General features: G+C 43.2%; 1 protein-coding gene and 1 pseudogene across 1 annotated transcript; both read right to left on the bottom strand.

Moving 5' to 3' along the window:
• Positions 1 to 1,000: 1,000 nt before the first annotated feature.
• LOC130120979 (trace amine-associated receptor 13c-like) lies at positions 1,001 to 2,741 on the bottom strand. The gene is made up of 2 exons (XM_056289806.1): positions 2,569 to 2,741; positions 1,001 to 1,820 (listed from the first exon to the last, which is right to left on the bottom strand). The coding sequence occupies exons 1-2, from the start codon at positions 2,739 to 2,741 to the stop codon at positions 1,001 to 1,003; spliced, it is 993 nt and encodes a 330-aa protein (XP_056145781.1).
• Positions 2,742 to 12,713: 9,972 nt separating this feature from the next.
• Positions 12,714 to 14,428, bottom strand: LOC130120940 (trace amine-associated receptor 5-like; annotated as a pseudogene).
• Positions 14,429 to 21,572: the final 7,144 nt, after the last annotated feature.

Raw genomic sequence — 21,572 nt, 5'->3', positions numbered from 1 at the left:
GAATACTGAGCGAAGGCTGATGCGTGTTAATGTATGTTCATGTTTTTAGTCTTCTGCCTTTAAAAGTGAATAAAAATATTGGATAAGATGACTTTGAGGTGATTATAGTTTTGCACTCTTCTCTTTGAACTTGCAGTTCCTCTCGTTTTCCTAACGTTTAATAACGGGTTGACCATGATGGTTCAGAAATCTGAGACGGCACAAAATCCAGTGTGTATTTACTTTGAAGTCATTCACTATGTTAAGATCATTAATGATGGCTGTTGCTACTTCCTGTCAGATTTTCTTTCTGACTGATCTGCTTCTTACTCAATTAAGAGGAAGTACAAAAGGAGAAGGAATAATAAAATAATATTAATAATAATAGATCTGCAGGAGTTACAAGATGAAGACGACTGAGAAGTGGTACAAACATACGGAAAAACTGTATGGTGGTCTGTCCAAGGTGTCTCCCTGGCTGCCGCCCAATGACTGCTGGGATAGGCTCCAGCATCCCCGTGACCTTGAAAGCAGGATAAGCGGTTTGGATAATGGATGGATGGATGAATAGATTAACAGTTGCATTTTCAAAGAACATCCACAGAGTTAGACCAATAATAACTCAGCAAACTTTCTATATGCACTTGTAATATGTTGTGGGATGCATTTGTTTCAGAGTGCCGTTTATGATGTCTGGTAAACATGATCACAATAAATAAAAGTTCTACAGATGGTTTGAAGGATTTCATTCTTTTCGTTATTGATAACTTTTGTCCTGAGTTCTTTCCCTATTTCAGTCGGCCCTATTTAAGTATTTGTCAGTATTACAGCTGAGAGTGTATCACTAATATATCTGTTTGATTTTCCTGAAGCGCATCTTCAATTTATTTTCAGTTGCATCACTGAAAATCTATATTGTTTCTATATTGTTCCAGAATTAACCTTTGTGTTACGGCCAATATGAAAACGTGAACTTTCCCTCCACAGAAGAAGATCTCACCACATTAAGTCAACAGTCTCTTTAAATTATGTTGGCCTTACAGGAGTCAGGCTGCAATATCTGAAGTGAAGCTATGAGTTTAACTGTTTTTCTAAACCACGGGTAGAAAAACGCATAGATTACAGGGTTTAGACAGGAGTTACAGAACAAAAACCAGATCACAATGGCCATAGATGAAGCACTGCTCAGTGTGTCCTGGCCTGCGAGAGATGGATAGTAATATGGACAGAAACATATCAGAAACACTACGATGACAACACCAAGAGTCCTGGCTGCTTTCCTCTCAGATTTCTTAGAAGTTACAGTCACTGTATTCTGCGATGGGACAGAAACAATGTGGGAACTCATGGCACGTGCCTGAGACACAGCCACGACAAACACTCGCATATACAGAACTATGATGGCAGTAATGGGACCGATGAAGGTCAAAATAAGATCAACAGCTCCTGCAATGTAGTCGATCACCAAAACACACTCTCCATAGCAGGAATTATACTTGTCTGGCTGGTTAAGGAAGTCTTTTAGTACCAGGCTGTTGTAGAAAAAAGAACAGAACCAGCATATACACACACTGATTTGAACTCTTCTTTGAGTGACTTTGGTGGGATAATGCAGAGGGTCACAAATGGCCACATAGCGGTCGATAGATATCAGCACCATGTTCCCTACAGAGGCAGCAATAATGATGAAGTTCAGAAAAAAGAAAACTGCACACAGAGAGTCACCCAGGAACCAGCAGTCTCCCAAAATTTGGACTCCATAAATGGGCATCAGCAGACCAACGAGTAGGTCAGAGATGGCCAGAGAGAGAAGGAGGAAGTTGGTGGGTGTATGGAGCTTCCTGGAGGGGAAAATCAATAGTTAGCAATAGCATTATATTTACAACAAAAAACACAATTTGCATCTACTAGAATGACTTCATGTGTTGTGTGTAGTATGTAGTAGTGCGACTATGGATAGGCCAGTAGAAACTCCTCTTATTTTCTGCAATTGTACATTAATAAGCAGTAATTGTGCTACCTTGCAATAAACTATGCATACATTTGTATGGTTGTTAAAGAAAGTCAGATTTCACCATCATCAATATTTCATCATTATGCCTAACACTAGTAGAGACATTAACAAGTGTGCCAGACACAACAAACTCAACCTTTAACATGACTATCATCGAAACAATAAATTTCTCATGATAGCAATTACTAGGACTATTTCGTTGGCATAAAAAGTCAAATATATTGGTATCAATTTGAATAAATAAAATCATTTTATGGCTGAACAACAATTTTTACCTTTTTTCTGAACATTTTGTGACCTTTACTCTGACCTTTGACTAATTACCTACAAAATGTTATCAGTTCATCTGGGGACCGTCGCCTCATATCATTTGCAGCTGCCATTTTTATTCAAAGTTGTTGACAGACAAACAGACAAAAATCACATCCTGTACGGTAGAAGTCAATTATTAATGAAGATCCTGGCCGTACCTATTACAGGCCAATATGTCATAACATTAACCAGCCTGTTAACAATATCTCCTTGTAGGTTTAACCGATAAATGCATTTAATTAAAGGTAGAAGTTTATTTCTACCTGAAATGGGAGATAGAGATGATGACCAGGAGGTTGAGAGCCACCGTCAGCAGAGTTAAGGAAGACAGCAGAATGTGGAGGAGCACAGTCTCAGAGTGAGGACGCATTGGCTTCCTGCAGGAGGAGTTGAGGAGTTGTGGAAAGCAGAGCTCGCCTCCTTCCAGAGTCTCCATCACCTGATAGAGATAGAGAGAGAGAGGAGGAGAGGACAGGAGAAGCTGCTGAGGTCTGTCAGCCTTCTGACCAAATCTCTCTATTGTACTACACATTTATCTGTTTTCATTTCCCTCCCTCCTCTCTTTCCCTCCCTCAGAGACCTATGACTCCCTTCCCTCTCTGCATCATCCTCTTCATCGCAATCACTCTCTTCTTCTTCTTCACTTACCGGTTTCTCTTTCGTCTCCTTTGCTTTCTTTGCTTCACTTCCTATCCCCCCTCCCTATCTTCTGATTTTCCCCTTCTCATTTCGCCCACTCCTTCCAAACGACTTTTCGTTTTCCTCTCTTCTCTCCATCCTCCTCATCATCACCATTGTTTCTTGTCTCTTCAAATTTCAGAGCAACTCTCTATTGACCCTGTAAAAATTAGAGGTTGACTATCAGCCGAGAAAACCACAAAATAACTGAAATATGTCCCTGCTTAGAAGAAAAGTGTATAGCAAACCAAGAGTTTAAGAAAAAACAAGAACAAATGACAGATCCGTTATATTTTTTTTTCAAGACACAACCTGTGAAAGAAACCAGCAAGCCAGGATTACCTTTCAAATTTGACCCCCAACCATGGTGGAGCTTGATTCTGGAAATTATGTTCAACAATAAATTGCCTGTTGGACCCTTTGTCTGGAACTGACCCAGGGCTGTTTTTTTTTTTTGGCAAAAAATGTGATGCTTTTGCCATGTTTTTAGAAATAAGATATTAAACGCAAGATCTGATCTGTCCTCATATAATGTCTGCCAAGGTTATTGTTCCTGTTGCCGCACCACGGGGTACTTTTTGCATTTGTACTGTCATCGATGGGGACTTGTTAAACAATACCGTGAGCAGGATGAACCAATTTCATCAAAAAGGTTTTTAAATTACTGTCTTGGTGTCAAGGCAGCTCCCGGTTCCGGCAACTCCAGCCCCGGTTTCTGTCTCATGTCTTGTCCTGCTCTGACAGCACCATCCCAGTCCTGAATCCAGCCCACTTTTCTTCTGTTACCCATTTGCCCCCAAGCTATTGTTGATTATTCAATCAAGTTTCCTGCCTGAAACGAGACTCAGCGAAATGGACCGGGACGAGGACCTGGCGATAAGTGGGTTTGGTAGGCCATTTCGGCTGGACCGGTCACCGGAGATTACCGGGAAGAGTCGAGGAGGGGGAGTGCGTTTTCTTCGTCAACCAGAGGTACTGTAACACCGTCGTGGTTCGGGAGAACCTATGCACTCCTGACCTTGAACTTTTGTCAATTTCAATCCCTGTGGACAAACTAATACGTTATTATATGCCTTTGTTAGAAACTGCGTTACCCAGAATCCTAGACGTTATGTTGCAGGTTAGTGACTTGCTGAGGTCAGAGGTCGGGACGTACCAACAGGAAGTCTGGCTTGTAACTGTGTCTCGCGGCCATGGGACTGGAAACACAGCCGGATACTAGGAAGGTAGCGTTACTGCTAACAATAGCAGGCACACAAGCCATTGAAGTGTACAATACTGTAACGTGCATGGATAAATAGACACGTTGGCCCTTGGTTAACGGGTCGGACAGGTTAACGCTGTCGCTTGCGGAGCGGGAGACACGGGTTCGCGTCCCGGCTGTGGCGTCGGTCTTCCAGACTGCTACCTGAATTCGCTACAATACGTTCGTGTATAAAAATGAAGATAACAAAGAGAAACTCGATAAAGTTTTAGATACACTTGATGCTCACTGCTGTCCAAAGAAAAATAAAAATACGAGAGATACGTATTTGCATATCTCGAACGAAATACATAACGACAGACTCCCGAAACAAATTTTATACTCCGAACTGACTGAAGGTCAAAGAAAAAGAGTAGCTCCCAAATAAAACGCTACACGGACTGTATCAAGGGAACGCTGATCACCTTCGAAATCGACCCTAAGAACTGGGAAAAAGTAGCGGAAAATCGAAAGCACTGGAGAGCTGCCTGCCTGGTTGGTTCCATCAAGGCTGAAACAGACAAACGAATGCATGCGGTAGAAAAGCGCCGCCGCCGAAAAATCCGCCAAGAACAGAGAACCGCAGGAATGGGTCCACCCCCTACTATCCCCTGTCCACACTGTTCCAGCCTCTTCTATTCTCACCTTGGACTGTCAAGCCATCTTCGTTTTAAGCACACACCTTAATCTCTTGGAATGGATCCTCGGACACGAGAGACGACGACGCAGCAACGCCGTGAGCCTTTTGATAGCTCTCTGACTGATCTGAAGCTAAAAGCACAGTCATGCAACTTTGCTACACTGAAAGACTCCATGATCCGGGACCAGATAGTTTTTGGGGTGGAGGATAAAAAGGTCAGAGATGGGCTACTGAGGGAAACGGAGCTAACGCTAGAAGGAGCTATTAAGATCTGCCGGGCGAGTGAGCTGTCCCAAATGCATGTGAGGAAGTTAGTTCAGCGAGATGGCGGCGGGCACAGTGACCGTGAGTGACTGCGTGGCTGTTGGTGCGGTCTCAAGCCAAGGAAGAAGACGCGCACAGACCCAGCCTGCACAGCGGACAGACAACGGGATGTTCAGCTGCAAACGCTGCGGTTCACAGCACAAGCCAAGACAGTGCCCAGCCTTTGGTGAGCAATGCTCTAACTGCTAGGAAAATAATCGTTTAGCTAAACGGTGCTTCTCAAAAAGTAGAGGGGAATAAAGGAAAATCGGTAAACATTGTGGATGACACTGATCTAAGCGAGACATTTTTTTGTTGGCATAGTGAACTGTGAAAATGAGCCAAAGACAGAAATTAATGCTGTGAGAGAAGACAAATGGATGGCACATCTGCAAATAAACGGGACTTTAGTCACAATGAAACTGGACACTGGTGCAAACGCAAACCTGATCAGCATGTCTGACATAAAAGAAATGAAAGATGGGCCCAGAATACAGAGAAAAGCACCCAAACTGAAAGGCTACAATGGACAGAGAATCAAGTGTTTAGGCACATGCAAGCTGAAAGTAATGGTGAAAATAAAACACACCACCTACTCTTCTCTGTTGTTGCTGAAGGACTTGAGTCACTACTGGGTGATAAAACCTGTGAAGATTTGGGGCTGGTGAGAAGAGTGTACTGCATCAACACAGCCTTGAGCACACCAAGTGACTCTGTTGACTCCATTATACAGAACTTTGCAGATGTTTTCAAAGGTTTTGGTGTATTGCCATTCACATGCAAAATCCAGCTGAAAGAAAATGCACAGCCAGTCATGCATGCTGCTCGAAGAGTTCCACCACTAAGAGACTGCCTAAAAAAAGAGTTGGACAGGATAACAGTGCTTGGTGTGATAAAGAAGACTGAGGAACCGACAGATTGGGTCAACTCCATGGTGTGTGCAAAGAAAAAGAATGGTGACCTCAGAATATATATGGACCCGAAAGATCTAAATGAAAACATCAAGCAAGAACACTATCAGATACCCGAGCGTGAAGAAATCACCAGTGAGATGGCAGGTGCCAGATTCTTCACAAAGCTTGATGCGTCACAAGGCTTCTGGCAGTTGAAATTGGTTGAAAGCAGCACCAAATACTGTACTTTTAATACATCTTTTGGCAGATATTGTTTCCTCAGGCTGCATTTAGGAATAATTTCAGCATCAGAAATATTTCACAGAGCAATGGCGCATATCATTGAGGGGCTGGAAGGTGTCAGAGTCTATGTGGATGACATCATCGTCTGGGGTGCCACACTTCATGAACACAATGAAAGACTGAAAAAGGTGCTGGAGCGGGTACTAAAATATGGATTGAAACGCAACAAGAGCAAATGCCAGTTTAGAGCAAGAAATTGTTTTCCTCGGAGATGAGCTCTCTGCACAAGGTGTCCAACCTGACCAAGAAAAAAATCAATGTCATACAGGACATGCCAAGGCCCACAGACAAGACAGGTGTCCTACGCATCATGGGATGGTTAACTTTATAGGTAAATTCATTCCTAAACTCTCTGCAAAAACATTCTGCATCCGTGAGCTCCTGCACAAAGGCACTGAGTTCAAATGGACAGCCAAACATGAGTATGAGTGGCAGAAGCTCAAAGAGGACCTCACAACTGCACCTGTGCTGACATTCTTTGACCCGAAGAAGAGGGTGAAAATATCAACTGATGCCTCTAAGGATGGAATTGGTGCAGTACTCTTACAGGCTGAAGGTGAGCATTGGAAACCAGTGGCCTATGCATCCAGGTCCATGACAGACACTGAGTGTTGATATGCTCAGATAGAAAAAGTGCCTAGGGTTAGTGTTTGGCCTAGAAATGTTCCACGGCTACATATATGGCCTACCCATTTTCACTGTAGAGACAGACCACCGTCCACTAGTTGCCATCATCAAAAAAAACTTGAATGAGATGTCACCAAGAATCCAACGGCTCATGATGAAAATGCAGAGATATGACTTTGAGCTGATCTACATGCCAGGAAAGTACCCGGTCCTTTTCGATGCACTTTCACGAGCACCCACAGGGAAAAGTGTGAGTATAACCAAGGAGGCTGTTCAAGGTCATGTGAACATTTTGTCTGCTGGGCTTCCTGTATCAGACACAAAGTTCAGACAAATAGCTGAGGAAACGGCAAAAGACACAGAGCTGAAGTATGTCATCGAGAACATAAAAAATGGATGGCCTTCAGGTTCCTGTCCACTGTTCTACAACATCAGAGGTGAATTGAGTGTTGTTGATGGACTGTTGCTGAAGCAAAACAGAATCATCATCCCATAAGAATTGAGACAGGACTACTACAAAGACTACATGAAGGTCATCTCGGTGTCGAGAAGTGCAAAAGGAGGGCGAGAGAGACAGTCTTCTGGCCTGGAATTAATAAAGACATTGAGAGACTGATAAGCAGGTGTGAGACATGTCAGAAACACAGAAGCAAGCAAACCAAAGAGCCTATGATAGTAGCAGATGTGCCGACAGCACCATGGCACAAAGTAGGAATGGACTTGTTTCATCTCAAAGGTAAAGACTTTCTAGTGGTCATTGACTATTTTTCAAACTTTCCTGAAATGGCATTGCTGTCAAACACATTGTCAACCTGCGTCATAACACACACAAAATCCATTTTTGCCAGACACGGCATACCAAACACAGTGGTGAGTGACAACGGACCATGCTTCAACAGCACAGAGTGGCAGAAATTTGCAGAACAGTATGACTTCAAGCATGTGACAGCTAGTCCTCTGTATGCACAGTCAAATGGAAAAGCTGAGAAAGGCATCCACATTCTCAAACAGCTCATGAAGAAAGCTGCTGAAAGCGAGTCAGATCCTTATCTCACTCTACTCAGCTACAGACCATCACCACTTGAGTGTGGACTGTCACCTGCTGAGTTGCTGATGAATCGAAAGCTGCGCACCACACTGCCGAGCTACTCACAGCAGAAGAAACATCCAAAACTGGAACAAAAGCTACAGCAACAAAAGATGAAGCAGAAGTCATTTTATGACAAGACAGCCAAGCAGCTTCCACCACTGTCTAGCAATGATATAGTCAAGATTGAGGACCCTGATGGATGGAGTGCGAAAGCCACTGTTCTTCAAGAAGTAGCTCCATGGTCATTCACTGTGAGGATGGAGGAAGGACAGATCTTCAGACACAATCGCCGAAGTTTGCTCAAAACACAAGAGCCAAATCAAAACAGTGACACCTCTGAAAACACCTCTAAAGACACAGTGGGACATGCCAGCAATCAGCAGGTTTGTTCTGGTTTACTGAAGCAAACGGATGCTGCAGGTCCTGAGGCCAAAACATCTGCTGAAACATGCAGCAGACCAAGAAGGATTATTAAGAAACCAGACAGATTAATTGAAAGTATCTGAGATGTTAAAAAAAGTTATTTATAGTTATTGTATTTTAAGATCTTTCATGCTGTTTATCGTTAAGGAAAGACTTGGTTTTTTTTTCTTAAGAAGGGAATATGTCCTTACAGAATCAATTACCCTAAAGAGAACTCTAGGATTGTGGTTATTTCTAGATATAAATTCAGATAAGTAAGCTGATCCTGCAGCCTTACCTGCTTTCAGATAAATTATTGAAAAACACAAATGTAAAAATCACAGCCAGAATTCATCAGCACTCGGTTATTGGCTGGTTATGATTTTGATGCCCTGGCCAATGCAGGATTACAGTTTTTTTCCCCCCTAACTCAAAAGTAAATAAAAAAAAAAAAAAAGAAGACGGAGAAGAAAAAGAAGCCACTAACAACAGTACCACACAGTCAAGTCTATGGTCTACTTTCTTGGTAGTTTATTTAGGGGGCAGACATTTTGAATTCATGTGATAGGGCATTTTGAGGATTGGGCCACATCTAGGTAAAAAACAATTGCATGGGTGAGAGCAGAAAAAATGACTTTTTCTGTCTTAAGTAAATTCTTGGATTATCTGGCCTCTAAATATGTCAGCATTATCAGTTCTGTGACAGTAACTCCATGCATGAGCTCATGAAAAATAGCAAAGCTACAACGCAGCATCATATCGATCAACCTAGCCATTTTTATCGATCTTATAACTGAAGAGAATGCACCACATTAATTGAACAAGTGTTTTATAGACTAAAGTGAAAAGTAAATTTCATCAAGATTAATGTTCAAGCACATTTATTAAATTTATTATCACAAAATTACGTCACACGATGCAGAAGCCTTTGTTTACTGACTGAGCAATGAAACAATCAAACACTTGGTAGTTGAATGATAATAAGCACACAATTAATACAGATGATACATGTCATATAAAATGAATAAACAAGGGAGATGACTGGTGGAGACAAAATTAATTACACAGAATCAGGGGCTGAAGCATGAGCCAATGCACGATACACAATACGTGTGTATTTGCATGTGTGTACATGTGTGTTTTTTCCATGTGGAAGAATGTGTCATTATGTTTGAGCCTGCAATTGTCCTATAACCATCATGCAAAGGCAACATTTCAGGTAATGTAGATAGTATTTTTGTCCATTATAATCAACACAATACTCTTATTCCTTTTAATTCAAACATGTCATCCAAACTTATTTAGTAAACATTCACTAATCCCTGCTGCAGGGCCAGCAGGAGGGCTGCAAGGAGCTGAGAGAGTATTCTTCAGCAAGAAGCCCTGGGTTGCCAATACCACTGACACACTGTTTAACTGACCAGTGGCGCCCCCATAAATTTTTCATAGGGGTGGCCAAATGGGGCCACTGAAAATCTTGGGGTGGCACACCAATACCAAAAGCCATGACTGAATTTCAGGAATTCTATTATGCTGTTGCACTATACTGTATAGGCTAGTTGAAAACTGTCAATATGAGAGTTAAGCAATCGCATACTGAAATACTTTGGTTTCTTATTTTTTTTACAGTTAATATTACTAAATATCTGGTGTGCATAGACAGTTACTGGTACAGTTAACATTTTGAGTTCCACAACAATTCTGCTTTAATGTGTTATGTATCTGTATATATTGTAACGTGTTAGACAATTCATTGTTATATTGTATGTGTGACACAGTGACGGACGATCATAAGTGGCTGGCTGCCTGGCTATGCATTTGTTATTTTCTTTGACATGAATTATTATGAAAAATATACATTATTGATTTAAATGAATAGCATCTAATGTAAAATATCAGATAGAATATTATGCATAATCAGAAGCATATTCTGCGTATGCAACTCGTGGCTGGGGGGGGCAGCGGTGGGGGGGGCAGGGACAGTATCAGGGTGGCTGTGGCCACTGGGCACCACTGTAACTGACGTGTAACTGACATTGTGGCGAAGTGGTTAGCGCTGTCACCTCACAGCAAGAAGGTCCTGGGTTCGAACCCCGAGGTTGTCCAACCTCGATGGTCATCCAGGTCGTCCTCTGTGTGGAGTTTGCATATTCTCCCTGTGTCTGCGATTGGGTTTCTCCAGGTGCTCCACCATCAAAAAGACAGTCATGTCAGGGTTAGTACTCCTGTCTGTGCCCTTGACCGAGGCATGGCAAGACGAACTGGAGTTGGTCTCCGGGTGCTGCGCGGCATCTGCCCACTGCTCCTAGTGACACAGCTGGGATGGGTTAAATGCAGAGAGTAATTTCCCCACAGGGATCAATAAAATATCTCAAAATCAAAAATTAACATGAGTTTTTTTTTAATCAAGATGTAAACGCCGAGGTGATTGCTGTACCACTGCACTGCAGTTAAAATGTCAGTAAGAGAACTCTGAAAAACTGAGGGGAGCATATTTTAAAAACAATTTGATACCATATATTGATCACTATGGAAAATGCATCTTTTTACTCTCTCCCTACAGTGTTATTTTCCTGCTCTCTGAACCACCGCTCTGAAAAGAAGAACTCAGACCTCATAAATTATAGCCTAAACCATGTGCTCGCCAATTAAGCTTCAGAATTATAGATGTTTTTCTTGATATCAAATAATGTCCGGTGGACACTGAATCATGTATCAAGAATATAATTAGAATAGTAGAATTAGTAGAAATGAACAGTAGAAGTTTGAGAAGTATGAGCCAAAGCGACAGAAAGGGTTTTTCCAAAACACCACTATATCGCTCACTCTTCTCTTCAAACAATTGTACAAGCTACCTGAGGGGTGAATGTAGATTGTGTGACAAGAGGCAGTGCTTATGCCAGATGATGTCATTCTTCTGTAAAACACAACCGCTTTTGTCCACAGGGATGCGCACAGTCGACAAAAATAATTTCATGGGATGAGGCCAAGGCACGAACCAAAGTGTGTGTTTTCATTCAACATCAGTCTGAATACCGAGCGAAGGCTGATGTGTATTAATATATGTTCATGTTTTGAATCTTCTGCTTTTAAAAGTGAATAAAAATATTGGATAAGATGACTTTGAGGTGATTATAGTTTTGCACTCTTCTCTTTGAACTTGCAGTTCCTCTCGTTTTCCTAACGTTTAATAACGGGTTGACCATGATGGTTCAGAAATCTGAGACGGCACAAAATCCAGTGTGTATTTAATTTGAAGTCATTCGCTATGTTAAGATCATTACTGATGGCTGTTGCTACTTCCTGTCAGATTTTCTTTCTGACTGATCTGCTTCTTGCTAAAATAAAATTAAGAGGAAGTGCAAAAGGAGAAGGAATAATAATAATAATAATAAATGAATAGATTGGTGGGGCATGGTGGCACAGTGATTAGCGCAGTCGCCTCACAGTAAGAAGGTCCTGGGTTCGAGCCCTGAGGTAGTCCAACCTTGGGGGTCGTCCCGGGTCATCATCTGTGTGGAGTTTGCATGTTCTGCATGTTCTCCCTGTGTCTACGTGGGTTTCCTCCGGGTGCTCCGGTTTCCTCTCACAGTCCAAAGACATGTAGGTCAGGTGAATCGGCCATACTAAACTGTCCCTAGGTGTGTATGTGTGTGTGTGGGTCGTGTGATGGTCTGGTGGTCTGTCCAGGGTGTCTCCCCGCCTGCCACCCAATGACTGCTGGGATAGGCTCCAAAATCCCTGTGATCCTGAGAGCAGGATAAGCGGTTTGGATAATGGATGGATAGATGAATAGATTGACAGTTGCATTTTCAAAGGACATCCACAGAGTTAAACCAATAATAACTCAGCACACTTTCTATAAGCACTTGTAATATGTTGTGGGATGCATTTGTTTCAGAGTGTAGTTTTAAGACGTTTGATAAACATGATCACAATCAATCAAAGTTCTACAGATGGTTTGAAGCATTTCATTCTTTTCTATATTGGTAACTTTTGCCCTGAGTTATTTTCCTATTTACATATTTGTCAGTATTACAGCTGAGAGTGTATCACTACTATGTCTGTTTGATTTTCCTGAAGCGCATCTTCAATTTTTCAGTTGCACCACTGAACATCTATATTGTTTCTATATTGTTCCAGAATTAACCTTTGTGTTATGGCCAATATGAAAACATGAACTTTCCCTCCATAGAAGAAGACCTCACCACTTTACGTCAACAGTCTCTTTAAATTATGTCGGCCTTACAGGAGTCAGGCTGCAATATCTGAAGTGAGACTATGAGTTTAACTGTTTTTCTAAACCACGGGTAGAAAAACACATAGATTACAGGGTTGAGACAGGAGTTACAGAACAAAAACCAGGTCACAATTTCCATAGATAAACTACTGGTCAGTGAGTCCTGGCCTGCGAGAGATGGATAGCAATATGGACAGAAACACTACGATGACAACACCAAGAGTCCTGGCTGCTTTCTGCTCAGATTTCTTAGCAGTTACAGTCACTGTATTCGGCGATGGGCCAGATACAATGTGGGACCTCATGGTACGTGCCTGAGACACAGCCACGACAAACACTCGCATATAGAGAACTATGATGGCAGTAATGGGACCGATGAAGGTCAAAATAAGATCAACAGCTCCTGCAATGTAGTTGATCACCAAAACACACTCTCCATAGCAGGAATTATACTTGTCTGGCTGAATAAGGGAATCTTTTAATATCAGGCCGTTGTAGAAAAAAGAACAGAACCAGAATATACACACACTGATTTGAACTCTTCTTTGAGTGACTTTGGTGGGATAATGCAGAGGGTCACAAATGGCCGCGTAGCGGTCAATAGATATCAGCACCATGTTCCCTACAGAGGCAGAAGTAATGATGAAGTTCAGAAAGTGGAAAACTGCACACAGAGAGTCACCCAGGAACCAGCAGTCTCCCAAAACTTGGACTCCATAAATGGGGATCAGCAGACCAACGAGTAGGTCAGAGATGGCCAGAGAGAGAAGGAGGAAGTTAGTGGGTGTATGGAGCTTCCTTGAGGGGAAAATCAATAGTTAGCAATAGCATTATGTTAACAAACAAAAAACACAGTATGCATCTACTAGAATGACTTTCATGTGTTGAGTGTAGTATGTAGTAGTGCGACTATGGATAGGCCAGTAGAAACTCCTCTGATCTTCTGCAATTGTATATTAATAAGCAATACTTGTGCTACCTTGTAATAAACTATGCATAAAATACATTTGTATGGTTGTTACATAAAGTCAGATTTCACCATCATCAATATTTCATCATTATGCCTAATACTAGTAGAGACAATAAGTGTGCCAGACACAACAAACTCAACCTTTAACACGACTATCATCGAAACAATACATTTCTCATGATAGCAATTACTAGGACTATTTTGTTCGCACAAAAAGTCAAATATATTGGTATCAATTTGAATAAATAAAAACATTTTATGACTGAACAACAATTTTGACCTTTTTTCTGAACATTTTGTGAACTTGACTCTGACCTTTGACTAATTATCTCCAAAATGTTATCAGGTCATATCATTTGCAGCTGCCATTTTTAATTAAAGTTGTTGACAGACAAACAGACAAAAATCACAGCCTGTACAGTAGAAGTAAATTATTAATGAAGATCCTGGCCGTACTTATTACAGACCAATATGTCATAACATTAACCAGCCTGTCAACAATGTCTCTTTGTAAGTTTAACTGATAAATACATTTAATTAAAGGTAGAAGTTTATTTCTACCTGAAGTGGGAGATAGAGATGATGACCAGGAGGTTGAGAGCCACTGTCAGCAGAGTTAAGGAGGGAAGCAGAATGTGGAGGAGCACAGTCTCAGAGTGAGGACGCATCGGCTTCCTGCAGGAGGAGTTGAGGAGTTGTGGAAAGCAGAGCTCGCCTCCTTCCAGAGTCTCCATCACCAGATAGAGACAGAGAGAGAGAGAGAGAGAGAGAGAGAGGAGAGGACAGAAGAAGCTGCGGAGGTCTGTCAGCCTTCTGACCAAATCTCTCTATTGTACTACACATTTATCTGTTTTCAATTCCTTCCCTCCTCTTTCCTTCCCTCAGAGACCTATGACTCCCTTCCCTCTCTGCATCATCCTCTTCATCGCAATCACTCTCTTCTTCTTTACTTACCTGTTTCTCTTTTTTGTCTCCTTTGCTTTCTTTGCTTCACTTCCTATCCCCTCCTCCCTATCTTCTGATTTTCCCCTTCTCATCTTGCCCACTCCTTCCAAACGACTTCTCATTTTCCTTTCTTCTCCTCTCTTCTTGTCTCTCCCTCCTCCTCTTCATCACCATTCTTACTTGTCTCTTCAAATTTCTGAGCAACTCCCGTTTGACCCTGTAAAAATTAGAGGTTGACTATAAGCCGAGAAAACCACAAAATAATTGAAAGATGTCCCTTCTTAGAAGAAAAGTGTATAGCAAACCAAGAGTTTAAGGAAAAACAAGAATGACAGATTGTGTCTTGGGAAAAAAAATACAACCAATCTGTAAAAGAAACCAGCAAGCCAGGATTACCTTTCAAATTTGACCCCTAAGCATGGTGGAGCTTGATTCTCGAAATTATGTTCAACATGTAGTGCTCCCTTCAACAGTTATATTAATGAGGGCAGGGCTTTTGGGTTCTTTTAATACATTTTAACCCTGAATAACTCAGTTTTAATTATTGTCCTGGATCCCTTTTTACCATACACACCTGCAGTTTTTTTAAACCTACCTATTATGAACTTACCTTTGAAGGTACCTTTAAAGTTATGGTTTTAATAAAGATTTCTAACCAAATGTGTCTGTATGTCTCCTTCAATATGAAATCATTCCCTCTAAGCAGGTAAGTATAATAAAATCACACAACTCAGGTTTTATAGAAAAATAAGTCTCAATTATTTACTTAACTAAAGAATGAGTTTTGAATTAAAATGAAAAAATAAAATAATAATAGGAATGTTCTTGAAACTGAAACTTCCCTTTCTTCAGGAAAACCCTCTTAAGGTTTTTCCAAGACTAAGTGTCGCTAGGGGGAACCAGGGGGAACCAGTATAGGGAAGTTGGAGTGAACTTTCGTACGTGAGTAGGGAAGGGGAGGGGATGACGGACACACAATAGGCGACGCTCGTACAGAAGCGAGAAGAGAAACACGGCCTCTTTTTCTGCGGCGGCGAAACCCCGGAAACTTGGGACTGCTACATGTCTGTGAATGTTCTCATTCATCCAGGTCATGGTTATCCAAAGCAGGGGCGTAACCACGGGTGGGCCTGGCCTGTCACAGGACCACCCATTTCAAGCCCAGGCCCACCCAATCACGCTGGCTTACAAGCACGTAGCCCGGCCCCTTTTACGTACGTAGAACTGCAAAATCTGAGCGCGCATACCATCACGCTCTGTATTTTTCACTGCTGCTAACTAGACAATAGCCAACAGTTAGCCATAACTTATGGAATGGCGAAACAAAGTTCAATCTTCTGCTTTTTTAAAAAGCCACGGATGGAGGAGGAGGAAAGCACACCTGCTCCAGCACCGACTGAGCCGCCCAATGAGAGTGAGATACCGCCGGAGAGAACGACAGAGGAGGCTACAGCTTCTCCGTTGCAGGCAGCTTCTCCTCCCCCCTCTGACGACGGTGAGACGATTCCCTTGACCATGCCACCGTCAGATTTGTCTGCTGTGGATGAGCCACCTCGCAGCCTAAATTGGTGTTCCCCGCAGCACATAACTGCTGTAATGTGTTCGAATTTGCGTCTTGTTTGAAGGATTATTGCTGGAAAATTTTGGTCCACCCATTTTCACTCAGGCCCACCTAAAAAAATATTCCTGGTTCCGCCACTGATCCAAAGGAGTTGAATCAAGTGCAACTGGACTTGGTATATATCCGTGAAGACGTTTCGCCTCTCATCCAAGAGGCTTCCTCAGTTCGTGTCTTTCTGACTAGACTAAGCTAGTCTGACTGGCTGGTGATGAGACTCAGAATTTATCCTCTAGGAGTCGTTGTCAGAGCTATAGATGTGCGTGGCTCTTTGTGATCCGATGTTTACCAACGCCCGTCGCTGACAGAGACTGCTAGCTAACAAGATAACGCGAGCTAGCTTTTTGTGGAAAGTGAGCGTGCCGGCCAGACGCGGGGGCTGACCCGAGCTAAACTTCCTCCGCCGTCGTGGTCTCGAGTTTTAAAGCCGCCAGTGTCACTCGGTAGTTGTCCTTGGAGCCGAACCGTTCGGGTCCCCCCCGTTAATCAGAAAGTGAAGCGGACGGCAGCAGCCACGGAGCCGAGTCCACCGGGGGCCTGGAAGCATCAGCGGAGGGGAAGGGATTTGTCCCCCTCCTCCTTCAAGATAAGTGCCTATCCTTATCTATGGTTGATCTGACGCCGGGAGAATCGTATGGCTAGCCTGGAACCCTCTGTTGTAGCTGGAACCAGTGGTTGAATTATATTTTGTTTCTGTCTTCCTCCGCCGACCGCCTGCATAACGCCGGAGAGACCCATCCCCGAACCGGACCCACAGTATAGCCTGTAACAATAGGAACTATTGTTAGGAACCATTGTTTAGTTCCTTGTTTACACAGGGGTCGTTTATGTTGTTGCACCTGGAATAACGGACCGAGCATGATGCATAACCTTACGTGCCGAAGTTATTATTAAAGTTTATAGCCCAGTGGGGTTGAAACGAGTTGTAAAGTCTCATTAGTAGAAGGAAACAACACACTTTAACATGGTGGCAGCGGCGGACGACTCGGTTTGAAGTTTGGTGCGGAAAAGTTTCTAGGAGGGAGAGCGGTTAGTGTTCCTAAGCAACGTTCAGTATATGTTAGCATTAGCTGCTAGCGTGAGACTGCCGTGTGAAATGGATGGGCTAAAACCACCGCAAACGTTATGTCTGGACTCAAGCAACCTTTCGAAGACATGGAAGGCCTGGAGGGACGAGTTTGCTCTGTATGTGGATTTAGCCATGGCTGACGCCGATGACAAACAGAGGGTGAAACTGTTCAGCTATCTTGTCGGGGAGAGCGGAAGGGAACTTATGGACACGTTACTGGGCGACACACCGAAAGATGCATGGACGTTAGATGACGTTATCAAGAAGTTTGATGATCACTGCGACCCCAGCGTTAACGAGACTGTGGAACGTTATCGTTTTTTTACAAGAAACCAGGGCACCAGTGAAAATATAGACCATTATGTCATGGAACTGAGAGTGTTGGCAAGAACATGCAACTTTGGTACAGTGAGAGACTCGCTCATTCGGGATCGGATTGTGTGTGGAGGTAACAACACAATCGTAAGAGAAAGACTGCTCCGAGAGTAAACTTGACACTGGACACATGTTTGCAGCTGTGCAGAGCCGCTGAGCTCTCAAAGGACAATGTGAAAACCATCTCGGGATCGATGGTGGAAGAGGTACATGCAGTGCAAGGAGCACAGTATCGGAAACAGACAAGCAACACTGTGGAGTGCAGATATTGTGGAAAAACGCATGAGAAAAGTAAACAAAAGTGCCCAGCGTTTGGGAAGGAGTGCACAAAGTGTGGAAGAGAGAACCACTTTGCAGCAAAATGCAGAGTAAAACCGGAACTAAGGAAAAAGAAATATGTGAGTAAAATAACAACTGAATCTGAGAGTGATGAATATGAAGATATTACCACCTGTGTCACTGAAACTGAGAAAAAAACTGTGGATGCAGTAGAGACTGACACAGGGAAAGATGTGCATACAGAGACTGTAGAGGATGTAAAAGAAACTGAGAAAATGAAGAAAACTCAGCTTCTCTATGCTGGCATGCTTCTAGGCAAGGACATGATCAAATTCCAAATAGACTGTGGTGCCAGTTGCAATATCATCCCAATTAACCTGCGGAATCCAGATGCCAAATTAGAACACACGAAGAGTGTATTAGTAATGTACAATAAAACCAAATTAAAACCACTGGGAAAATGTAAAGTGAAAAGAAACCCGAGAAACAACAAGCTATATCGCTTAGAGTTCCAGGTGGTGAATGCAGCTGGTACAGTGCCTCTGCTGGGTAGGAGAGCCAGTGAGGCCATGAAATTGATAAAAGTGCAATATGAAAACATCATGACAATAGACAGTATTGTCACAACAGAAACAACAACAGGACAGTGGATAATGGGACAAATTAAAGATGATTATGCTGATGTGTTCATTGGCGATGGCTGCCTCGAGGGAAAATACAAAATAGAGATGGACAGCACAGTGAAACCAGAACAGCTGCCAAAGAGGCGGGTCCCAGTCGCCATGATGAAACCACTGAAGGACGAGCTCCAGGACCTACAGCAAAGAGGGATCATAACACCTGTGGAATGCAGTACAGATTGGATCAGTGCAATGGTGGTGGTACAGAAACCAAGTGGGAAACCAAGAGTGTGTATCGATCCCAAGCCTTTGAACAAAGCTCTAAAGCGCAGTCACTTCCACTGCCAACCATTGAGGACATTTTACCGGACTTGTCAAAAGCAAAAGTGTTCACAGTGTGTGATGTCAAGAGTGGATTCTGGCATGTGCAGCTGGAGGAGGAGTCCAGCTATTTAACAACATTTGCCACTCCATTCGGACGTTACAGGTGGCTGAGGATGCCAATGGGGATAAGTCCGGCCCCAGAAATCTTTCAGAAAAAGCTCACACAAGCGCTGGACGGTGTACCGGGCTTGTACATTATAGCTGACGATATACTGATCACAGGCCAAGGGGAAACACAGGAGGAAGCTGAGCGTGACCATGATGGAAAACTGAGACTGTTTCTTGAAAGATGCATACAAAAGAACATCAAGCTGAACAAAGACAAATTCAAGCTGAGACAAAAGGAGACCACATACATTGGACACCGCCTGACGGCTGATGGACTCAGGGCGGATCCAGAGAAAGTGCTTGCCGTTGAGAAGATGCTGGCACCGACTGATGTGAAAGGAGTGCAAAGGCTGCTAGGTATGGTAAATTATCTAGCCAAGTTTTGTCCCCACCTCTCAGACCAGTGCATAGTGTTGAGAGATTTGACACACAAAAACAGGGAGTGGAACTGGACAGCACAGCACGAGGAGGCTTTCCTCAAATTGAAAGAGACTATAGCAAAGGTCCCAGTACTGAAATATTACAACCCAGATGAGGAACTCACAGTGCAGTGTGACGCTTCAGACACAGGCTTAGGCGCAGCGCTCATGCAGATGGGTAAGCCAATAGCATTTGCAAGCAGAGCACTCACTCAAACAGAGCGTGGGTATGCACAAATAGAAAAGGAGTTCTTAGCAATGGTTTTTAGCATGGAAAGATTTCACCAGTACACATACGGCCGAAAAGTGACAGCGCAAAGTGATCACAAGCCGTTGGAAACAATAGTGAGAAAACCTCTACTAAGTGCACCCAAAAGGCTGCAGGGAATGATGCTGTGCATACAAAAGTATGATCTAGATGTAGTATATGTGCCAGGTAGAGACATGCTGCTAGCAGACACTCTGAGCAGAGCTTATCTTCCTGAGAGTGCACCGGATGCAGAACTAGAGACTGTCAACATGGCACAACACTTACCTATCACAGCAGACAGGCTACATGATATACGATCTGCCACAAAAGAGGATGAAACACTGCAGCTTCTCATCAAAATGATGCAGCAAGGATGGCCTGACGATAAGTCAAAAACACCAAGGGAAATCAAGCCCTACTTCTCATTCCAAGAAGAGTTAAGCCACCAAGATGGAATAGTGCTCAGGAGTGAGCGCGCTGTCATCCCTGATGCATTGAGGAAAGACATCACTTGCCGCCTACACGCATCACATCTGGGTGTGGAAGGATGCCTACGGAGGGCTAGGGAGTGTGTCTATTGGCAGGGCATGAACAACCAAATAAAATCATATATAGCAAAGTGTGACATCTGCAGATCAATGGACATTAAGCAACAAAAAGAAACACTAATGTCACATGATGTGCCAAGCAGGCCGTGGGCAAAGGTGGGCACGGATCTGTTCATGTTTGAAAACAAAGACTACCTCATAATTGTTGATTTTTTCTCAAATTTTTGGGAAATAGATTACCTGGCAGATACCAAGTCAACCACAGTGATACAGAAGCTGAAAGCTCATTTTGCCCGCCAAGGTATCCCAGATATTGTAATCTCGGACAATGGCCCACAGTATTCGTCACAAGAATTCCAGAAGTTCAGTCGACTGTGGGGATTTCAACATAAAACCTCATCACCAGGTTACCCGCAAAGCAACGGCAAAGCTGAGTCAGCCGTTAAGACAGCAAAAAGACTCTTGCTCAAAGCCAAGGCTGCTGGACAGGATCCTTATCTCGCCCTTCTGGACCACCACAACACACCATCACAGGGTACTGATACCACACCAGCACAGCGGCTGCTCAGTCGCTGTACCAAAACACTACTGCCAATCAAGGCAAGCCTGTTACAGCTGAAAGTTGTGCAGGTGAAACAGGATTTACAAAATAACCAACAATGGCAGAGGGCATACCACGACAGGTCGGCTAAAGACTTGGACACGCTTGCCCCAGGTGAATGTGTGAGAGTTCAGCCTCTCGCACCCCACACTGGCTGGAGAGTGGGCAAGGTGCTGAGGCCGGTCGATAGGAGATCCTATGAGGTCCAGCTGCACACGGGTGGTGTCATCAGGAGAAATCGCAGACACCTCAGGCATGCACCAGGGGCAATCTTCACTGACACTATGGACATGGAGATCAGCAGCCCCAGTCAGCCAGAGAGTGTTGAACCCGGACATTCAGAGAGTGTTCCTTCTCGCAGTGTCTTAGCAGGAAACAAAACAAAGGACACTGGTGACAGGGCCAACCCTGTTACCACCAGATCAGGCCGCTCTGTTGTGCAGCCGCAGCGATACAAAGACTTTGTGACCTCACACAGATGAATGGATCTGTAGCACTAATGGACTTTGGGGGGGGCATGAATGAAAAAAAAAGTGAATCACAAATGTTGTGTACATGTGTTCTTGTTCACCTGGTTATCTGCAAGTTGAGGTATTCATTTAAACATTGGTTATGTTAAACTGTGAAGAAAAGCCATAGCACTTTGATACACAGTCGTTGAT

Source organism: Lampris incognitus, chromosome 11, assembly GCF_029633865.1.
Source record: "Lampris incognitus isolate fLamInc1 chromosome 11, fLamInc1.hap2, whole genome shotgun sequence".
Taxonomy (NCBI): Eukaryota; Metazoa; Chordata; class Actinopteri; order Lampriformes; family Lampridae; genus Lampris; species Lampris incognitus.
Note: the sequence above shows the minus strand (reverse complement) of the source record. Positions and strands in the feature narration are given on the sequence as shown.

Excerpts from the sequence above, each read along its gene's own strand:
- LOC130120979 (XM_056289806.1), bottom strand. The coding sequence starts at position 2,741 with ATGGAGACTCTGGAAGGAGGCGAGCTCTGCTTTCCACAACTCCTCAAC. Across the intron at positions 1,821-2,568 it reads ATCTCTATCTCCCATTTCAG|GAAGCTCCATACACCCACCA; the intron begins GTAGAAATAAAC and ends TTTCCCCTCCAG.